The 17,147-nt window shown below is 40.6% G+C and overlaps 4 protein-coding genes across 4 annotated transcripts; 3 read left to right on the top strand and 1 right to left on the bottom strand.

Annotated features, from left to right (window-relative positions):
- The first annotated feature begins 57 nt into the window (after window positions 1-57).
- On the top strand, window positions 58-3,061 carry LOC135163067 (odorant receptor 46a-like). Its single transcript, XM_064122216.1, has 5 exons — window positions 58-1,088; window positions 1,303-1,701; window positions 2,054-2,258; window positions 2,359-2,514; window positions 2,751-3,061. The coding sequence occupies exons 1-5, from the start codon at window positions 727-729 to the stop codon at window positions 2,802-2,804; spliced, it is 1,176 nt and encodes a 391-aa protein (XP_063978286.1). The 5' UTR covers window positions 58-726; the 3' UTR covers window positions 2,805-3,061.
- Window positions 3,062-3,539: 478 nt separating this feature from the next.
- LOC135163066 (odorant receptor 46a-like) lies at window positions 3,540-6,091 on the top strand. The gene is made up of 5 exons (XM_064122215.1): window positions 3,540-4,044; window positions 4,665-5,063; window positions 5,437-5,641; window positions 5,697-5,852; window positions 5,922-6,091. Exons 1-5 carry the CDS (start codon window positions 3,683-3,685, stop codon window positions 5,973-5,975), a joined length of 1,176 nt encoding a protein of 391 aa, XP_063978285.1. The 5' UTR covers window positions 3,540-3,682; the 3' UTR covers window positions 5,976-6,091.
- Window positions 6,092-9,079: 2,988 nt separating this feature from the next.
- LOC135163076 (uncharacterized) lies at window positions 9,080-11,607 on the bottom strand. Its single transcript, XM_064122230.1, has 6 exons — window positions 11,377-11,607; window positions 11,118-11,186; window positions 10,754-10,916; window positions 10,330-10,549; window positions 9,917-10,218; window positions 9,080-9,340 (listed from the first exon to the last, which is right to left on the bottom strand). Exons 2-5 carry the CDS (start codon window positions 11,174-11,176, stop codon window positions 9,920-9,922), a joined length of 741 nt encoding a protein of 246 aa, XP_063978300.1. The 5' UTR covers window positions 11,177-11,186; window positions 11,377-11,607; the 3' UTR covers window positions 9,080-9,340; window positions 9,917-9,919.
- A 731-nt stretch (window positions 11,608-12,338) lies between these two features.
- On the top strand, window positions 12,339-17,038 carry LOC135163048 (fibroin heavy chain-like). Its single transcript, XM_064122179.1, has 2 exons — window positions 12,339-12,497; window positions 13,758-17,038. Exons 1-2 carry the CDS (start codon window positions 12,426-12,428, stop codon window positions 16,902-16,904), a joined length of 3,219 nt encoding a protein of 1,072 aa, XP_063978249.1. The 5' UTR covers window positions 12,339-12,425; the 3' UTR covers window positions 16,905-17,038.
- The last annotated feature ends 109 nt before the right edge of the window (window positions 17,039-17,147 follow it).

Consider the following 17,147-nt stretch of genomic DNA (forward strand, 5'->3'; position numbering starts at 1 on the left):
TGTAAATCAAGAGTTTAAATATTCGAATGGAAAGAAAATGTGTCAACAAACTGGTAATTAGTATTCATAAAAGAATTTATACATGATCTGCCAGCGATTTGCTCATTTTCTTTCACGGCTCATCAACCCCTCAAATCGAACTAAAATTTATTGGTATCACCTTCATGTTCCAACTCGGTCAAAACGACCTCCAATAGAATTCCTTGAAGACGCATATAATTGGCTGCCCACGTTCGTTTTGATGTTATCGTACAACAATTAATTTTTGAGAAAATCGAAAGTAAAATCAATTGATCGTTCATTTGGAGTGAACCTCGGCACATTACTGGCTTTTTCCCTACCGTCGGCTTACATCCTTCCCCTATACCGCCAGGTCAATATTCTATTAAATTTTTCGCCGAAGTCCCCACCTCAATCCATCGATTGTACGAAAGCATTCCCAAATTACGGTGTCACATCGTCCCCCAAGGAAACCGAAGCTTCTTTTTCTTGATGATAGACAAGTGTTCCTAGAGTATAAATTAGTGTAAACCACCAGCTTGCGATAATGTCAGTCCTCGAAGAACATCCCCTCCGATTCCCCCCTTCCCTCATGCCACATCATCCGTCCCGGGGGTGCCCACATTTCACTGGTAAAAGAGTTAGCGACATCGCCGAGAGCTCGACTGCAAATCGGAAGGACAGAGACGCAAAGAAAATTATCGGGAAATCTCTCGAATTTTCATAATGTCCTTCTTCTCACTGAACATCCTCTTCTTTCAAGTCCTGGGTCTCTGGTTCCCCGAGGACACTTCACCACTCTGGCAAATTATTTTGTACAGAATTTACAATGCAATCGCAGTGACATCCATATGCACATTTGCCCTGTCCCAATTTTTTGCTGTACTCACGTGCTTTCATGACCCTAAGGAGCTAACCAACGCCTCATTCTTGTTGGTAACAGTGATCGCAGTGGGTGGAAAAATGTTCAACATGACACTTTGTCGAAATGAAATCGGCAGAATGATCAAGCTCTTCGATGTTGAGCCATTCAAAGCAGTTGATGATTATGAAGTGGCGATTCAATGGCAATTTCATCGCACAGTCAAGTAAGTCCTTTTTCTCCTCAGTTGACAATTGCATTATTTTCATGTTCACGTGTTCATCATTCAGATCCATTTGCATTAATTACAAAATGGAAACCAAAGAGAGCTCACTAAATCCCCTTTGATGGAGACTGTGATTTGAAATTTATGCAGTTTTCAAGGTTTTGGAACTTTATTTAGATGAATACAGGAATCAATGGTGATGAATTTTCGTAAGGCTCTACACATCCGTCTACGGAATACTGACAACTGTAACGTGCACATTAATAACACTGCTTTCTCTGGTGAGGGATATGCCACGTCGTCAGTTGCTCCTCAGAGCCGAATACCCCTTTGACGATTCAGTGTCAACTGGCTACTGGGTTTCCTACATACATCAGCTTTACAGCCACTACTTGGGAGCTATTTTCAACGTTACTTTTGACACCTTCGTGGCTGCACTGATGCTAGCCACATCAGCACAACTAGATATTCTTAAGTATCGATTTGTCGTGATGCCAAGTGCAATGGAGAAGGAATGCTCGGAGTCCAATCACAAAGTAAATAATGAAGAAGTCGTGGAGATGGAGTCTAAATATCTGGCTAATCAGACGAATCATCATCTCGCTATTTTTCAGTTTAGTACTTTGTAAAGAAGAATTTGACCAACGGATTAATTGCTTAATTACTTGATTGATTAATTCCAATTTAGTAATGGAGTGGTAAAGGGAGGGGAGTCAACTGAATTCTTATCTAAGTCTTGAGGGACTATCTGTATAAACCTTTTTTTGTGGAGTAAATGAAGATCAACGAAAACTATTATCATATAAATTGGCTCAGAGTGTCATTAAGATATGAATCTTTCTACTGCCCTTTGATTCGGAGGTAGTCCTCGAGAACTCGGCTAAGGGTCAAGTTCAACTACCGCTTTTTACCCCATCATTACGTAATTTTATTCACCCGATGAATAACGATTCTTCATCATTCAGATTCTCGAAATGGACGAATGACACATTTACTGTTTCAATTTTCCTCCAATACTGCGCCAGCTCCCTTGTCTTCTGCATCAGTGTCTTCACCTTGACGAACTTGGCACCCTTCAGCAAAGAGTTCAACTCTCTTTTGCTGTACGTCGGCTGCATGCTAGTGCAGATATTCATTCTCTGTCATGCAGCTAATGATGTTACGATCAGGGTAACACAATGTTTTTGCTAGTGGAGGTTTATTTCGTGTTAACTCACCTCCTAGGTGCCCCTAAAACCTTAAGACAGTATCAACATAATTCGCATTTTAGAGCGAAAATATGGCTGATGGTGTCTACAAAATGGACTGGACGTCCCTATCTGTCAGCAGCAAGAGGAGCCTTGTGATTATCATGGCGCGTACCCTGAGCCCGATAAAGTACACGAGTGGACACGTGGTCAGTCTGTCTCTCATTTCATTCAGCAGTGTAAGCAATTGCTCAGTTGTCGACCCTTCGTCATAGATCGATCGAAATCGTCCACCGTAGGGGTCGGATCTTCCCACCTCTCAGCAAATGAATTTATCCAGTATCAGTATGTGTGTTTCCTAATCTTGACAATAGATATCTCACTGCATGAACGAAGTCCTAAATGGTATATGACGAAGGGTTAATCAGTTTGTGGGAATTGTTCTGCTACTATTTGATCATCATTTGAGTTTCAGCTCTTGAAGCTCTCCTACTCGATCTTCAATATCCTGAAGCAAGCGTCCGAATGAGATTCATCAATCCAAGAAAGTACAAAGTAATCTCACGGCTATTGTCATCAATTGCAAACTGCTCGTTGATGAGGACTGAAGAAGATAATAAATGTTTGTGGATAAGAAGATGTGACTTATTCGGACTTATCCCCTTAGATTATTTCAAGTACTTTTTGCCGATTTTTTTCTGCACGAAATTTTTTTTTACTCCTGATAGATCGATCAGTGGTTACTCGGGGATGATTCAATAAGAGGACGATTTACTTACTCCATCGATAATAGCCTTCCCTCCCGAAGTTCTCCAATGAATTACTTTTTTTGTGAAGTAATATCTATTAAATTTTCTTATGAACGAATTGTTCTATTGGTCCTCTGTCCTGCCGTCAGCACAACCCTTCATACAATCCATTACTTCCACCGACTTTGGCTCTGCAAACGTCGTACTCCCCCCCTCACGAGCAGATCGATACCCAATGTTTCTTCTCTTCGAAATAGTCATCGAATTTGTACGAAGACACCTGATACATGACGACAATTGCAGAAGGGCAGCTATAGGGTAACAGTAGAGACTCTTATTCCATCGATTGTAGGAAAGATTTCGCAAATTACAGGGTCATTTCGTCCCCCAGAAACTTCAAGTTTTTTTTTCTTGATTATAGAGGTCTTGCAAGAAAGAACAAATTGTTGTGAACCAACAGCTTGCGATAATGTCACTTTGCGAAAAAAATTCTCTCCAATTGCATTTATTTCGACTGTCTACGTGACACCAGTGGTCTTGGACGTTACTCCGGAGTTTTACTGACGAAAGAGTCGTCAACGTCATCGAGAAGCCCATCATCTGCTTGAGAGGAAAGAAGCAGCGAGTGAAACATTGGAGAGACCTTTACATTTTCATAATGTCCTTCTTCTCCTTGAACATTCTCTCCTTTCGAATACTGGGGCTCTGGTTCCCCGAGGATACTTCATCAGTCTGGCAAATATTTTTGTACAGAATTTACAATGCATTTGCTGTGACAGCCATGTGCACCTTCGTACTTTCTCAATTTTTTGCGCTACTCACGTGTCTCAATGATACTAAGGAGCTCACCAATGCCTCCTTCATGCTGTTGACGATGATCGCAGTGGCTGGAAAGATGTTCAACATGACTGTTTATCGATATGAAATCAGCAAAATGGTCAAACTATTCGATCTTGAGCCCTTCAAATCCATGGATGAGAATGAAGTGGTGATTAAATCAAAATTTCATCGTTCTGTCAAGTAAGTTGGGTTTATCAGTGCATTCAGTGAGAGAAACCGCGATCGAGTCTTATTTGGAGGAACAAAATCATTCGTTGAAATATGTGACGTTTCAGAATAGCAAAAATTATTCAGGTCCCAAACGCGAGATTACACGAAGACAAATGTTTAAGAAAAATTCTAGTGTTAGTCCGGGAAAAAAGACGGAACGTGGTGGCCGGGAAAGCAATCCAGGGCTATCACTGGACATTTCATTGGCAGAAAAGTAAATTTTTCCTGAATTTCTAGGAAATTTTCTAGGACCTCCAGAAATTTTACCAGAAATTCCGAGACCTTTTGCGCTACCATCAGTAGATTTATTTGACTTTGTCCAGCGTGCGTACTAGAATTGTTATAAAAAATTTATCTCCGTGTAGAGAATAAAGAAAAAATCATGCAATCTCTGAGCTGAAAATTACGTAATTTTCTCCTTGACGTTGAAGCAATTCTTTGCCAATCAATGGATCAATGGAAATGAATCTCGTCCGTTGGTTGATCGTCGCTTGGCGATGGCAACGGACACCCCTTGAATTATGCAATTTTCAAATTTTCGAGATGTTAAAGGACGAAAGCAGAAATCAATGATGATAAATTTATGTAAGGCGATTTACTTCCGTGTACGGAACACTAGGAACAGCGACATGCACACTGATAACACTATTTTCCCTCATCCGGGACATGCCCCGTCGTCAACTGCTCTTCAAAGCACGATATCCCTTCGATGATTCAGCATCAGTCGGCTACTGGGTCTCGTATATCCATCAACTCTACAGCCACTACATGGGAGCTGTTGTCAACATGACCTTCGATACATTCGTGTCAGCACTGATGCTGGCAACCTCGGCGCAATTGGAAGTTCTCAAGTATCGGTTTGTCATGATGCCAAGTGTTATGGAGAACGAGCGGTCTGGAATTGGCTGCAAAGGAGATTCCGAGGAGATTGAGAAGATGGAGACCAAGTACTTGGGGAATCATACGAACCATCATCTGGCCATCTTTGAGTTGAGTATTTTGTCGAAAAAATAGGGGAGGATGGGGCAGAACGGAAGAGTACGAAAAGCCGAATATCAAGCTACGTTCAGACAACTTATTTTGTTTATGTTTAACGCGGTTATTTGCAAGGTCTCTGGCAACTGGCCCTTGATCGAGGGCCTTCAGTCAACTCTTCTTACTCATGAAGTTCGACCTAACTTGTTCCTAACTTCATCTAAAATTATTATTTTTATCGCATCTTGAATGAAAAAGTAATCGTCTGAATTTCTCCTCGATATTATTTTTTGTACGATTCCATCCCCTCGCTTTCCTTCGGAACCACTTGGGGGTTGACAGCAATGATGGTGCACTCAATGAAATCTACGATTAATTTTCATTCAGATTTTCAAAAATGACGAATGACACGTTCACCGGTTCAATTTTTCTTCAATACTGCGCTAGTTCCCTGGTCCTCTGCGTCAGTGTCTTCACCCTGACGCAGCTGAAACCCTTGAGCAAAGAATTCAATTCTCTACTGATGTACGTCGGCTGCATGTTGGTGCAGATATTCATATTCTGTGATGCGGCGAATGATGTTACCATCAGGGTAAATAGTCATCATGCATCAACGATTGACACTGTCACGATTATTCGGATTTTAGAGTGAAACTATGGCCGAAGGCATCTACAAAATGGACTGGACGTCTCTGTCCGTCAATAGCCAGAAGAGTTTGGTGCTCATCATGGCACGAACCTTGAGACCCATAAGGTACACAAGTGGACATGTTGTCAGTCTGTCTCTAGTGTCATTCAGCAGTGTAAGTAATAATTTTGACCAGTGTTAGTGACAATTTTATTCAGTCCCGATAATGATCATTAAATTCCAGCTCCTGAAGATGTCCTATTCCGTCTACAATATCCTGACTCAGTCGTCTGAGTGATGCGAATCAACTGAAACTCATGAATTATGAACATAAACTGGAGAACTCCCAAATGAATTGTTATTAATGATGAATTGGTAGTTTATGGTTGGAACTTAATATTTCTTTGCAGAGAATGAAGATGATTTATTCCATCCTCTACTGTAAGTGTCGGACTCACGTTAACATACTTCCTTTTGCTGACAGATTATTGAAGGAATTATCGCCAATATCTTTTTATTTTTCACGTCAGCTGATTACTTTTATTTCTCTCAGCTGCTTGATTTATTTTTCTTATTTTTGGAGTCAATTTTTCACTGGAATCAAATCCAGGACTTGGGGTTTAGGATTTTTTTTTCAAATCAATTGGCTGAGATTAAATAATACGCAATCCTCACCGTTCCCGCAATTTGTGCCTGACTGAGTATTTCATACGAGAAATACTCAAATAAATAAATACAAAAAACCGTAAATAAATCAAATCAATATATTCGCACGGAAAGCACATGGGAGTTGATAACAACCGTTGCCATCAGTGCAATCTAAGTTGTATTTAAATTTTCAAAAATGAGTGACTATTTTTTTCCGGTTCAATCATTTTCCTTCCAAAGCGTGAATATGCAAAAAGGGGATTGACATTGGTACGTGATTCATTGTCTAATAAACAAGTAGATATACAAGAACATTGTCAACAGTGCGTTCCCGCGTTATCGGTAAAAAATAGTTCGTGGATCGTTGCTTCGTTCATTGATGAGGACAGCAGAATTATTTTACAGTAATTATTTGCATAAGTTACTCCTGACATTGTTCCCCGTGGATTCCCTGGGGCCTTGTTGAGCTTCATTAGCGTCAGATACCGGGTGGACCGCCTCAGTCGTCACCTGGTGCTCTTGGGGGTAGAGCGAGATCGCGACTCGTTACAATATTCTATTCCCGAAGGCATCATGAAGGGATTTTTCGTGCTGTCGACGATTTTTTGCGTTCTCTCGGCTGATTTCTTCAATCCGATCATCGCAGTAAGTCATTTGCAATGTTAAAGTCATTTTATATAATTTCGGAGATTAAACGCTGTCTCATTTTCAATCATGACGCAACTCATGAATAGATTTTTTATTGCTCTTGAAAATTGAATTTGAATTGAAGAATATTTTTTGATCGCACTGTTGTACCGAAAAGTAGGTTTTTTGGACGAAATTTGCGCACCGGAAGCTTTACTTTTTCGTACACTGTAATGAAAAAAAGTCTTTCGAGACTCGTGAGAAAAATGTTTTTTTACTTATGGAGTTAGAGGACTCATGTTGCCTCTCCCTCTGAGCAAAAAAAAATTTTTCGCATTAAAAAAAAAATCCTGTGTTCATCCCTCGGGTAGAAAGTGAAAGTTCACACACCCGAGTGTAAAAATAATAATTATCATCGTTATCGTTTTATTTATTGATGTTGATAGGATTATGTTTTATCATTTGGTTATTTTGAAAATTCTATTACGAATGTCACGGCTAAAAAAATTTTTTAACTGGTTCTATTGAAGTCTAATGGATATTTTCTACAGAAAGTTCCTGGTCCATATTCTTCTACAAAATTTTACGCCCTCATACTAGAACGTACTATTTAAAAACGATTTTTAAGGTGAAAATAGATCTGCAATTTTACTGCTGCATGCTTTGCATATTTGTGAATAAATATATTACTTCTCGGAAGCTACCGCAATAACAAGCCGTTGGTAAAAAGAAACATCAAACCAGTTCTGATAAGAATGACCAAAATTAATGACTCGAGCTGTGGACAACCTGATATGTTAAGATCACTCCAGAGCTCTCGTTGGAGATCCTTTTAATTATGTTAATCAAAATAATTACTGTAATAAATGTAACAGTAATTTCATAATCGGTCAATCTGACACGAGTCACCCAACAGATAAATTTTTTTAATGGCTCAAGATTGAAGAGTTTCTGAATAAATTGACTTAATTCCCATTCCCAAAGTTTACTGTTTTTTGCGAAATTTTTGGGGGCAAGAAATTCAATAGGCCCTTACATTTTGGAGAAAATTCTTAAATGGGAATGTACCAACTTATTTCTCAATTTAATTAGTCATTTTATTTAATAAAATAAATTTTTGTCATTTATTTCGTTAGTTTTTCATTTTTTTAAATCAACGAATCGCAGAGAATTTTTCAGAGAAAGCACGAAGCTTTTCTATCTATTCCTTACGGATGTAAATTCTAAAAATACTTCGTATAATAATATCCATTGTATTGTCAATCTCCAGAGCAAGCCTAAAAAGGATGCCCTGAAAAAGGTTGAGAATCACTTGGGTTCGAACCTCATCAGCATTAATCGTTCTCGCTAATGCTTTTTCCTTTGATATTTTCAGAATGAACCGACATGCCCTCGAGGATTCACTGGATACCTGCCGTACCCATACAACTGCTACAAGTTTTTACAGTGCGATCGCGGTCGTACATTCGTAATGGATTGCGGCCCCGATACAGCTTTCAATCCGAACATAAATGTTTGCGATTGGCCACAAAATGTTCCTTCCTGTTATGGTAAGTCCATAAATATTTTTTAACGATCGAAACACAATGAGAAATAAAAATTCTAAAAAATATACATTCCATAGTTGATCGAAATCGTTGATACGGATTGACTAGGAATGGACAAGTGAATGCTATTGTCATATACAAAAATAATTACTTGTCAAAAAAATTCATTAGGTATTGACAAATGAGAAAAAATATCATGTCTTTGCGTCTGGTCATTATTAAATAACTCGGAAGATGATGGTGCCCTCATCTTCGTGCGGTTTTTTACAGTTTTCTGATTGTTGTTAAAAATTAAAATAAACGTAAAAAAAATTTCTTCCAACTCCGTGAGTCATGAAATAATGAGCAAAAATGGGACTTCGGATAAAAAAGGACGAACAGTCTGAATCAATTACAGAATTACTGTCTTAGATTTTTCCCCATTACCCAGGTCTGATTTGCGCGGGGTTGTACTACTAGACCGGATAGAACGAAATCTTGCTGCACTAAATTCATATTTTTTTTTTTTATTCTGTTTTCTAGGGACTGATGGAGAGGGAATCATCGACATTCGTTGATGGAAGGACAAATTGACGACATATTTTGATACAAAACATTTATTGATTAATTAAATTCATTAGGTATTCACACACACTTTCATTCGGTATAAAATAATAATAGTTGTAGACTGGTCATCCTATGAAGAAGCGGTTGCAGCGTATCGTTTTTCATGAATTGCTAGACCAATCTAGGGCTTAAAAAATGACATAAATGAGGAAGGCATCCTCAGGTTCAAAACGGTTATTCATATGAGATGTCCTGGTGAAAGCCATTATTTACTCCTCGAAATGTTTTCCGTCGGCTAGAGAACAAACAATTCAGTGAAGCATGAAATTTCAAAAATATACTTGAAATGGATAATTCTAGGGAAAGCAATACGCGAGAATTTTATAACCAGAGAAATTCTCTGAGAAGAGCTATTCCGGTATTCTCCTTCGCACTTAATCCTTGTCTAGACCTTTTGGTAGAGAATTTTACGATCTACGAAAAAAAAAATCTTGACGTAACTCTTTAAGCCTCTGGCTCCAGTATTTTTCAATATAATCTGTAATAAATGTGTCATCCAACTCCAAAGACTGCTTTTTCCAAGATCTATTTCGAATATCATGAATATTTATTATATTATTTATTTATTTAGTTATTCATGTATTTGAGTATTTTTTATTTAGTTATTGTTTCGAGTGGTAAGAGATAGTAGAGGCTTTGTTTTTTTGGATTCTATCTTTTAACATTGTCAGTGTAAAATATATTGTTCCATAAATACTCCTGAAACCAACGACCAACAGAAATTGCACAACAATTGTTTTGGTATCAATTTCATGGGGCACGACAAGTGATCACATTCTTCAGAAAAAACAACCAATTTAAATTTCATTACCTTCTAAGGATATTGAGTAATATCCATGGAGAGGACCTCAAGCAGAGATAAATCCACATCGACCTTCTTGATTTTCGAAGCCTCGTTCAACTCAATTCCTGGTGGATCACGTCCGTACCATTTGGCACGATATCCCTTCATGTTGATGGTGCCCTCAACCTCAATAAGATCACCAATTTTGAAATGCTGAATGTCATCAGTGTTTGTCAGGACAATGTTAAGTTTCTTGCGGCCATCAGTGATAGATCCATAAGTGCAGTGTTTCAGTTTTGCAAATTCACCCTTGACAAATCCCTTGAGACCTGCAATATTGTTAATGATGTTTTTTTCAGAAAAGTCAGGCAATTCTACCGAATTTTTTGCAATTATTGCCTTCATCATAATTTAATAGGATATTTTTTTGTAACACTTACGTACGAGCTGTCCATCAGACTCACGAATTTGATTCCATAAGATGGTAGGAGGCACTGTCTTCGGCAACTCCTCGGGATTGAAATCACCGATTTTTTTGATGATCGAAGTGGGATGATTGACGTGAATTTCGAAGGCCTCACCATTGATTCGCGAATTAATGTTGTCACGAACGAAAGGAACGTCGAATATTTTGCATCTGGCGTTGATAATGTGGAGAATCTGATAGAAGAGATCGTGACAATAATTTTTAAGGGAAAAATACAGTAGATATTCTAAAAAATTATTGCATTACAAGAAAAATAAGCCTCTAACAGTGATTATTGCATTCCACTTATTATTTATTAATTTGAGAATATTTTGTACTCAATTGAAAGAATATACGAAATTTCGACGCATCTGTAGGTAATTTTTTATTGAATTTACCGCATTTGGTTTGATCCATTCTGGATGAATTTTGCTCGCCTGATTCCAAACGCATATAAGAAGTGTTCTGCCGCGGTTATTGTTCAACGTGAACATCACCCGAACATTGTCCATTGGCGTCGGGGGTTTCTCAATTATTGTTTCTACGTAGCCAATGACATCACTGCGGAAATGAAAAAGTAAAAATTAACGGCTGTATTTTGATTCAGAGTGAAAACTAGTAGTTTTCCTGGGAGATTCCTCGTTTGGGGCTCGATAAACTGCTGATTGTAGAATCGACATGTCTGTCCGTCAACTAGCATTCGAGCAGAATTTGATTCGAAACCCCCCTCGAGGCAGTGACTTTATTTCTTATTTTTCTTACACTCGCTGATCTCCGGATGTGAAGGAGTCGATGGCTTCATTTCTAGTTGCGAATTCCATCTTCAAGGTTCTGAAAATTAGTAAGAAACTCATGGCTAATATATATGCGAAAATCCTATCCTTGTGATGAATGAATTTTCTTTGTGTTTGAAACAAGTAGGAAATTTTTAGATGGAAATTTTTGAGTTCTCAATGAAAGATCCTATTTTCTAATAATTTTTTTCTCGTGAATTTCTTCATTCCAGAAAACATGTACTCACTAACAATTCTCCACCGGTTGTCGTAGACCAACTGAAGATTCCGCTGATGCTGGACCTCACGTAGCGCCTGAAAGCTCGTAGAACACATCTATTTTCGGACTTCCTGCTGTAAATAAAGACCCGGCGTCTGCCTCCTCAGAGCATCTTCGCGTTCCGTAAAAATTGAATATTCGACAATAACAAAGACGCAGGCTCTCGCCAAAACAATATTTTGAATGCTAAATAAAAGATCTGTTTCATATTTATCAGCCCAAAAATTCTGTGGCATTTTAGAAGACGAAAGACGAGATTTTATTTATAAAAACTTGGCAAGTCCTGGGAAAAATCAAATGATAAGAAATGGTCTGAATAATAATCTTGTGGTTCAACATAATTTTGTTCGCTGGAACTGCATTTGGTTCACCTGGAGATGTCCACTCTGAAGGCATACGTTCCAAAATATTTTACCATATGGGTACCTACAAAAATATATGAGAAATCATATGTTCGTGAAAAAATGATTTTTTGTGCTCAGTACAGGAAATTATTCCCGAGGAAATTCCGAAGAAATTTCGAAAATCGGAGGGTTCTCATGTTTTCGGTGATCGCATCAAAATTTTTATAGATCTCTTTCGCGAAATATTTTATTACATCTGACGAATTTCACAATTAACGTATCAATTAGAGAATGAATTTGGGAAATTTATGAGACAATCTCCTAATTGAGAGAGTTCTAGAGAAATCCCGGAAAAACTAAAGGATCGCGAAATTTAAAGAGAGACTAATTTGGATTTTGCCGGAGTAATTGAACTAAAATTTCCAGGCCGGCCGGCTTTTGCGTAGAATAATAAATTTTAAATAGGAAAAATGCTTGGAATAGCAGGGAAAACTATTTGATATTACACGTGTCTTCTTTATTGATAATGTTTCTTCCGTGTATTTGTGGCTGAATTTTATGGCGTGCTCTTTTCTGAAGATATAGACCTGTGTCAAGCTTTATTAGCGAGGATTACTGGAAGGCTTCTACAGTCGTCACCTGCTGTTCTTATTCCTGAGATCGACAAATCAACATGGCGAAATTCTTCATCCCTGTGGTGATTTTCGGCGTACTGGTTGATTGTTCATCCGGTTCGTTGTTTGGGGTGAGTTATTTATGGACAGACCGAGATTTCTCGGATATTTTCTGGTACGAGCACTGGAAAAAAAAACAATCCATCAACTTCAAAAATTTCTGGTACCGTTCAGGTATAACTTCTCGGAATTTCTGGCAACTTTTCATGGAAACAACAAGACTGGAATTTTCCCCTCACAGACAACTCCTTGCACTTCTTTTTCCGGACTGATACCAGAATTTTCCGAAAATCCTTTTTCCATGCAAAGCCAAAATGGGAATTTTCATTAAACTTTTTAAATATCATCAGTTTTGTATTGTAAATATCATCATAGATAAAAAATTTCTTCTTTGGGGCTTTTCATAATCACATAATGCAAAGATTCATAATTTTTAATAGATATTTTACCCGCATGATATATTGTAAGATAACAAACTATCATTATTCCATATTTGCTTTAAAAAATATATTCATCTCAATTTAAAAATCAAAATTGGGGGGAAAACTTAGAAAAATGCAAATGTCTGTTTCTGCGTCGTTATCGCAAACTCTTAAAGTCGAGAATGCGAAAATGCAATATCCACAGCGTATCACATATGGCGTATTGCCCTATTATTAAATATCATTCGTACGAGTTTTATTATAAATCATAAAGTTTTGCCATTAACATGCATTTATTGAAAATACAATCCAATTTTTATTTCGGAGCTTGTGCAATATTTTCGCTCATTTCCTGGATCATTTCAATCCTGCGAAATACATTTCCTAATGCCAAATTTTATTACTTCTTTCCAAAGTCAAATCAATGACATTCGATAACATGACATTACTCTGACGAACACCAAGTTTGATAGAGGAGACGTAAATCGGACTGAGTTTGTTGGCTTTATCGCGGAAAAATGAATTAAAAAAGCAAACAAAATGATTCATTCCTGATAATCCTTCCAATTGATTTTACCACGATGAGCTTCGGACCCAAATGTAGCGGCCTTACCTCAGCAAACTCAGTGATTTCACTTGCTGAGATTATTAGTGGTCCAATTGTCCAAAACATTTATTGATGTCACACTGATAATATTTTAATCTTTAAAATTCAAGTCCGCCTATGCGACTCTAATGTTTTTCAGACTTTATTATTACTTTTCCGTAATTGTGTGGACCAATCAGAATTTCAGAAAACGTGCAATAGCTACATTCAAACCATTTTCCAAAGAAGAAATGCTGTAATGACGTCGGTTATCAGCATTTTATTGATTTTGATTGATCTATTTATGATTTTCTCTCCAACAGTTTGGCGAAGCAGAAGGACACGGTGGCGGTGGAGTGGATCTTGAGATGGGTTTTCATAAAGAAATGCATTTCGGTATGGGAGGAGGATATGGCGTTGGGGGACATGCTGAAGGGGAATATGGTGCTGGCGTACATGCTGGAGGAGGATATGGTGTTGGCGGACATGCTGGAGGAGAATATGGCGCTGGCGTACATGCTGGAGGAGGATATGGTATTGGCGGACATGCTGGCGGAGGATATGGTGTTGGTGGGCATGCTGGAGGAGGACACGGTTTTGATGGACATGCTGGAGGGGAATATGGTGTTGGAGGACATGCTGGAGGAGGATATGGTGTTGGGGGACATGCTGGAGGAGCATATGGTGTTGGGGGACATGCTGGAGGAGCATATGGTATTGGAGGACATGCTGGAGGAGCATATGGTGTTGGGGGACATGCTGAAGGAGGATATGGTGTTGGCGGACATGCTGGAGGAGCATATGGTATTGGCGGACATGCTGGAGGAGCATATGGTGTTGGCGGACATGCTGAAGGAGGATATGGTGTTGGGGGACATGCTGGAGGAGCATATGGTGTTGGCGGACATGCTGGAGGGGAATATGGTGCTGGTGGGCATGCTGCTGGAGGATACGGTGGAGGTGTGCACGCTGAAGGTCATGGTGGAGGAAAAGTTGGTGCTGAAGGACATGCTTCCGCTCATATGGGCGGAGGACTGAGTGTGGGCGGATTACTCGGCGGAGCACTGAATTTTGGGTCAAAAATTGCTGGAGCTGCACACGGTGGAGCAAAATTAGCTGGTGAGGTCGTAGGAGGGGTAAAGCATGCAGCGGTAGAGGCTGGATCGGCAATCGCTGGAGGAGTCAAACATGGAGTGGAGTATGTTGGACAGGTTCATGAATTAGTACATGCTAAAAAAGGGCGTCACGGAAAAGAACACGCTGAAGAAGACTCGGTCAGAACTGGTCATGGTGGAGGAGAATACAACAAAGAAGACCATATCAGGGGAGGGCATCACAAAGACGCCCATCTCGAAGCTGATTATCATAAAGAAGACCATATCAGGGGAGGGCATCACAAAAACGCCCATCTCGAAGCTGATTATCATAAAGAAGACCATATCAGGGGAGGGCATCACAAAAACGCCCATCTCGAAGCTGATTATCATAAAGAACGCCATATCAGGGGAGGGCATCACAAAGACGCCCATCTCGAGGCTGATTATCATAAAGAAGGCCAGATCAGGGGAGCGCATCACAAAGAGGGCTACGTCGGAGGTGGTTTTCATAAAGAAGGTTATCTTGGGGGCGGCTTTCATAAAGAGGCTCGCGTTGGAGGTGGTGTTCATAAAGAAGGCTATCTTGATGCGAGTGGCCATGGTGAAGGACGATTAGCCGGAGGTGCACACGCTGAAGGGCACGCTAGAGGACAAGTCGGCGCAGCCGGAAAACTAAGTGCAGAAGGACATGGTGCAGGAGGAGTTGGCGTAGGAGGACATGCTGGAGGAGGGTTTGCTGCAGGAGGACATGCTGGAGGAGGACTTGCTGCAGGACTACATGCTGGAGGAGGACTAGCTGCAGGAGGACATGGTGCAGGAGGAGTTGGCGTAGGAGGACATGCTGGAGGAGGGTTTGCTGCAGGAGGACATGCTGGAGGAGGACTTGCTGCAGGACTACATGCTGGAGGAGGACTAGCTGCAGGAGGACATGCTGGAGGAGGACTAGCTGCAGGAGGACATGCTGGAGGAGGATTTGCTGCAGGAGGACATGCTGGAGGAGGGTTTGGTGCAGGAGGACATGCTGGAGGAGGACTTGCTGCAGGACTACATGCTGGAGGAGGACTAGCTGCAGGAGGACATGCTGGAGGAGGACTAGCTGCAGGAGGACATGCTGGAGGAGGATTTGCTGCAGGAGGACATGCTGGAGGAGGATTTGCTGCAGGAGGACATGCTGGAGGAGGACTTGCTGCAGGACTACATGCTGGAGGAGGACTAGCTGCAGGAGGACATGCTGGAGGAGGACTAGCTGCAGGAGGACATGCTGGAGGAGGATTTGCTGCAGGAGGACATGCTGGAGGAGGACTTGCTGCAGGACTACATGCTGGAGGAGGACTAGCTGCAGGAGGACATGCTGGAGGAGGACTAGCTGCAGGAGGACATGCTGGAGGAGGACTTGCTGCAGGACTACATGCTGGAGGAGGACTAGCTGCAGGAGGACATGCTGGAGGAGGACTAGGTGCAGGAGTACATGCTGGAGGAGGACTTGCCGCAGGAGGACATGCTGGAGGAGGGTTTGCCGCAGGAAGACATGCTGGAGGAGGGTTTGGTGCAGGAGGACATGCTGGAGGGGGGTTTGCCGCAGGAGGACATGCTGGAGGAGCGTTTGCTGCAGGAATACATGCTGGAGGAGGACTTGCCGCAGGAGGACTTGCTGGAGGAGGACTTGCCGCAGGAATACATGCTGGAGGAGGACTTGCCGCAGGAGGACTTGCTGGAGGAGGGCTTGCCGCAGGAGGACTTGCTGGAGGAGGACTTGCCGCAGGAGGACATGCTGGAGGAGAAGTTGGTGCGAAAGGACATGTCGAAGAGGGCGTTGACGCTGATAAAACCGCCGAAGAAGGAGTTGGCGCAGAAGGACATGGCGAAGGAGACGTTGACACTGATATACACGCCGAAGGAAGATTTGGTGGAGAAGAAGATGTCGACCGAGAATCTGGTGCTGATGGAGATGCCGAAGGAGAAATTGACGTTGATATAGATCTCGAGGGAGAATTCGCTGCTAATGAAAGTCCCCAAGTGGAATTTGATCCTGATGAAGATTACGAAGGAGAAGAAGCAGTTGACGAAGATGGAGATCTCAAAGGAGAAGTTGATGCAGATGAAGTTCGTGAAATAGAAGTTAGGACAGAAGAACGATTCTACGAAAAAGGTGATGCAGAAGGACAAGCCGGAGGAGAATGGAAAGAGGATCTAGTAGTGGAAGTGGTAGAGGAATCGCGAGTGCCGGTAGCCGAGGAAGATTCGTCGCAACAAACAGAGACGGAAAATGTAGGAGAGAACGACAGGCTGAACGAAAATACTGCATTCAAAGGATTTTATGAGGAGATACAGGAATCCACGGAATGGCTTATCCCAGAGCCGTCTGACGAGTAAGATGCGTGCCCCAGTGAGGAGCAATTTTTAAGGCCACATATCTCAAACCTTTACTACATTCTAATTATCAGAAAACATTTTCATAAGGATACTATGTAACACTGATTCAAATAAAAATTACAATTGAAATTTTATGAAGTATTAAAGCTAAAAAATCCTTTCTGAGCCTTCATAGCAATGTTAATGACATGAGTAACTTCAAGGCAGAATGCGAAATCAAAAATTCTCTCGATATAAACATAA

The sequence above is a fragment of the Diachasmimorpha longicaudata genome, chromosome 5 (assembly GCF_034640455.1).
Source record: "Diachasmimorpha longicaudata isolate KC_UGA_2023 chromosome 5, iyDiaLong2, whole genome shotgun sequence".
NCBI classification, from domain to species: domain Eukaryota; kingdom Metazoa; phylum Arthropoda; class Insecta; order Hymenoptera; family Braconidae; genus Diachasmimorpha; species Diachasmimorpha longicaudata.

Coding starts and splice junctions, on each gene's coding strand:
- LOC135163067 (XM_064122216.1), top strand. CDS start 727: ATGTCCTTCTTCTCACTGAACATCCTCTTCTTTCAAGTCCTGGGTCTC. Junction 1,089..1,302: donor CAATTTCATCGCACAGTCAA/GTAAGTCCTTTT, acceptor AATTTTCGTAAG/GCTCTACACATCCGTCTACG. Junction 2,515..2,750: donor CTCTCATTTCATTCAGCAGT/GTAAGCAATTGC, acceptor TTTGAGTTTCAG/CTCTTGAAGCTCTCCTACTC.
- LOC135163066 (XM_064122215.1), top strand. CDS start 3,683: ATGTCCTTCTTCTCCTTGAACATTCTCTCCTTTCGAATACTGGGGCTC. Junction 4,045..4,664: donor AAATTTCATCGTTCTGTCAA/GTAAGTTGGGTT, acceptor AATTTATGTAAG/GCGATTTACTTCCGTGTACG. Junction 5,064..5,436: donor CATCATCTGGCCATCTTTGA/GTTGAGTATTTT, acceptor ATTTTCATTCAG/ATTTTCAAAAATGACGAATG.
- LOC135163076 (XM_064122230.1), bottom strand. CDS start 11,176: ATGGAATTCGCAACTAGAAATGAAGCCATCGACTCCTTCACATCCGGA. Junction 10,550..10,753: donor AATGGATCAAACCAAATGCG/GTAAATTCAATA, acceptor CTCTTCTATCAG/ATTCTCCACATTATCAACGC. Junction 10,219..10,329: donor GTCTGATGGACAGCTCGTAC/GTAAGTGTTACA, acceptor ACAATATTGCAG/GTCTCAAGGGATTTGTCAAG.
- LOC135163048 (XM_064122179.1), top strand. CDS start 12,426: ATGGCGAAATTCTTCATCCCTGTGGTGATTTTCGGCGTACTGGTTGAT. Junction 12,498..13,757: donor CATCCGGTTCGTTGTTTGGG/GTGAGTTATTTA, acceptor TCTCTCCAACAG/TTTGGCGAAGCAGAAGGACA.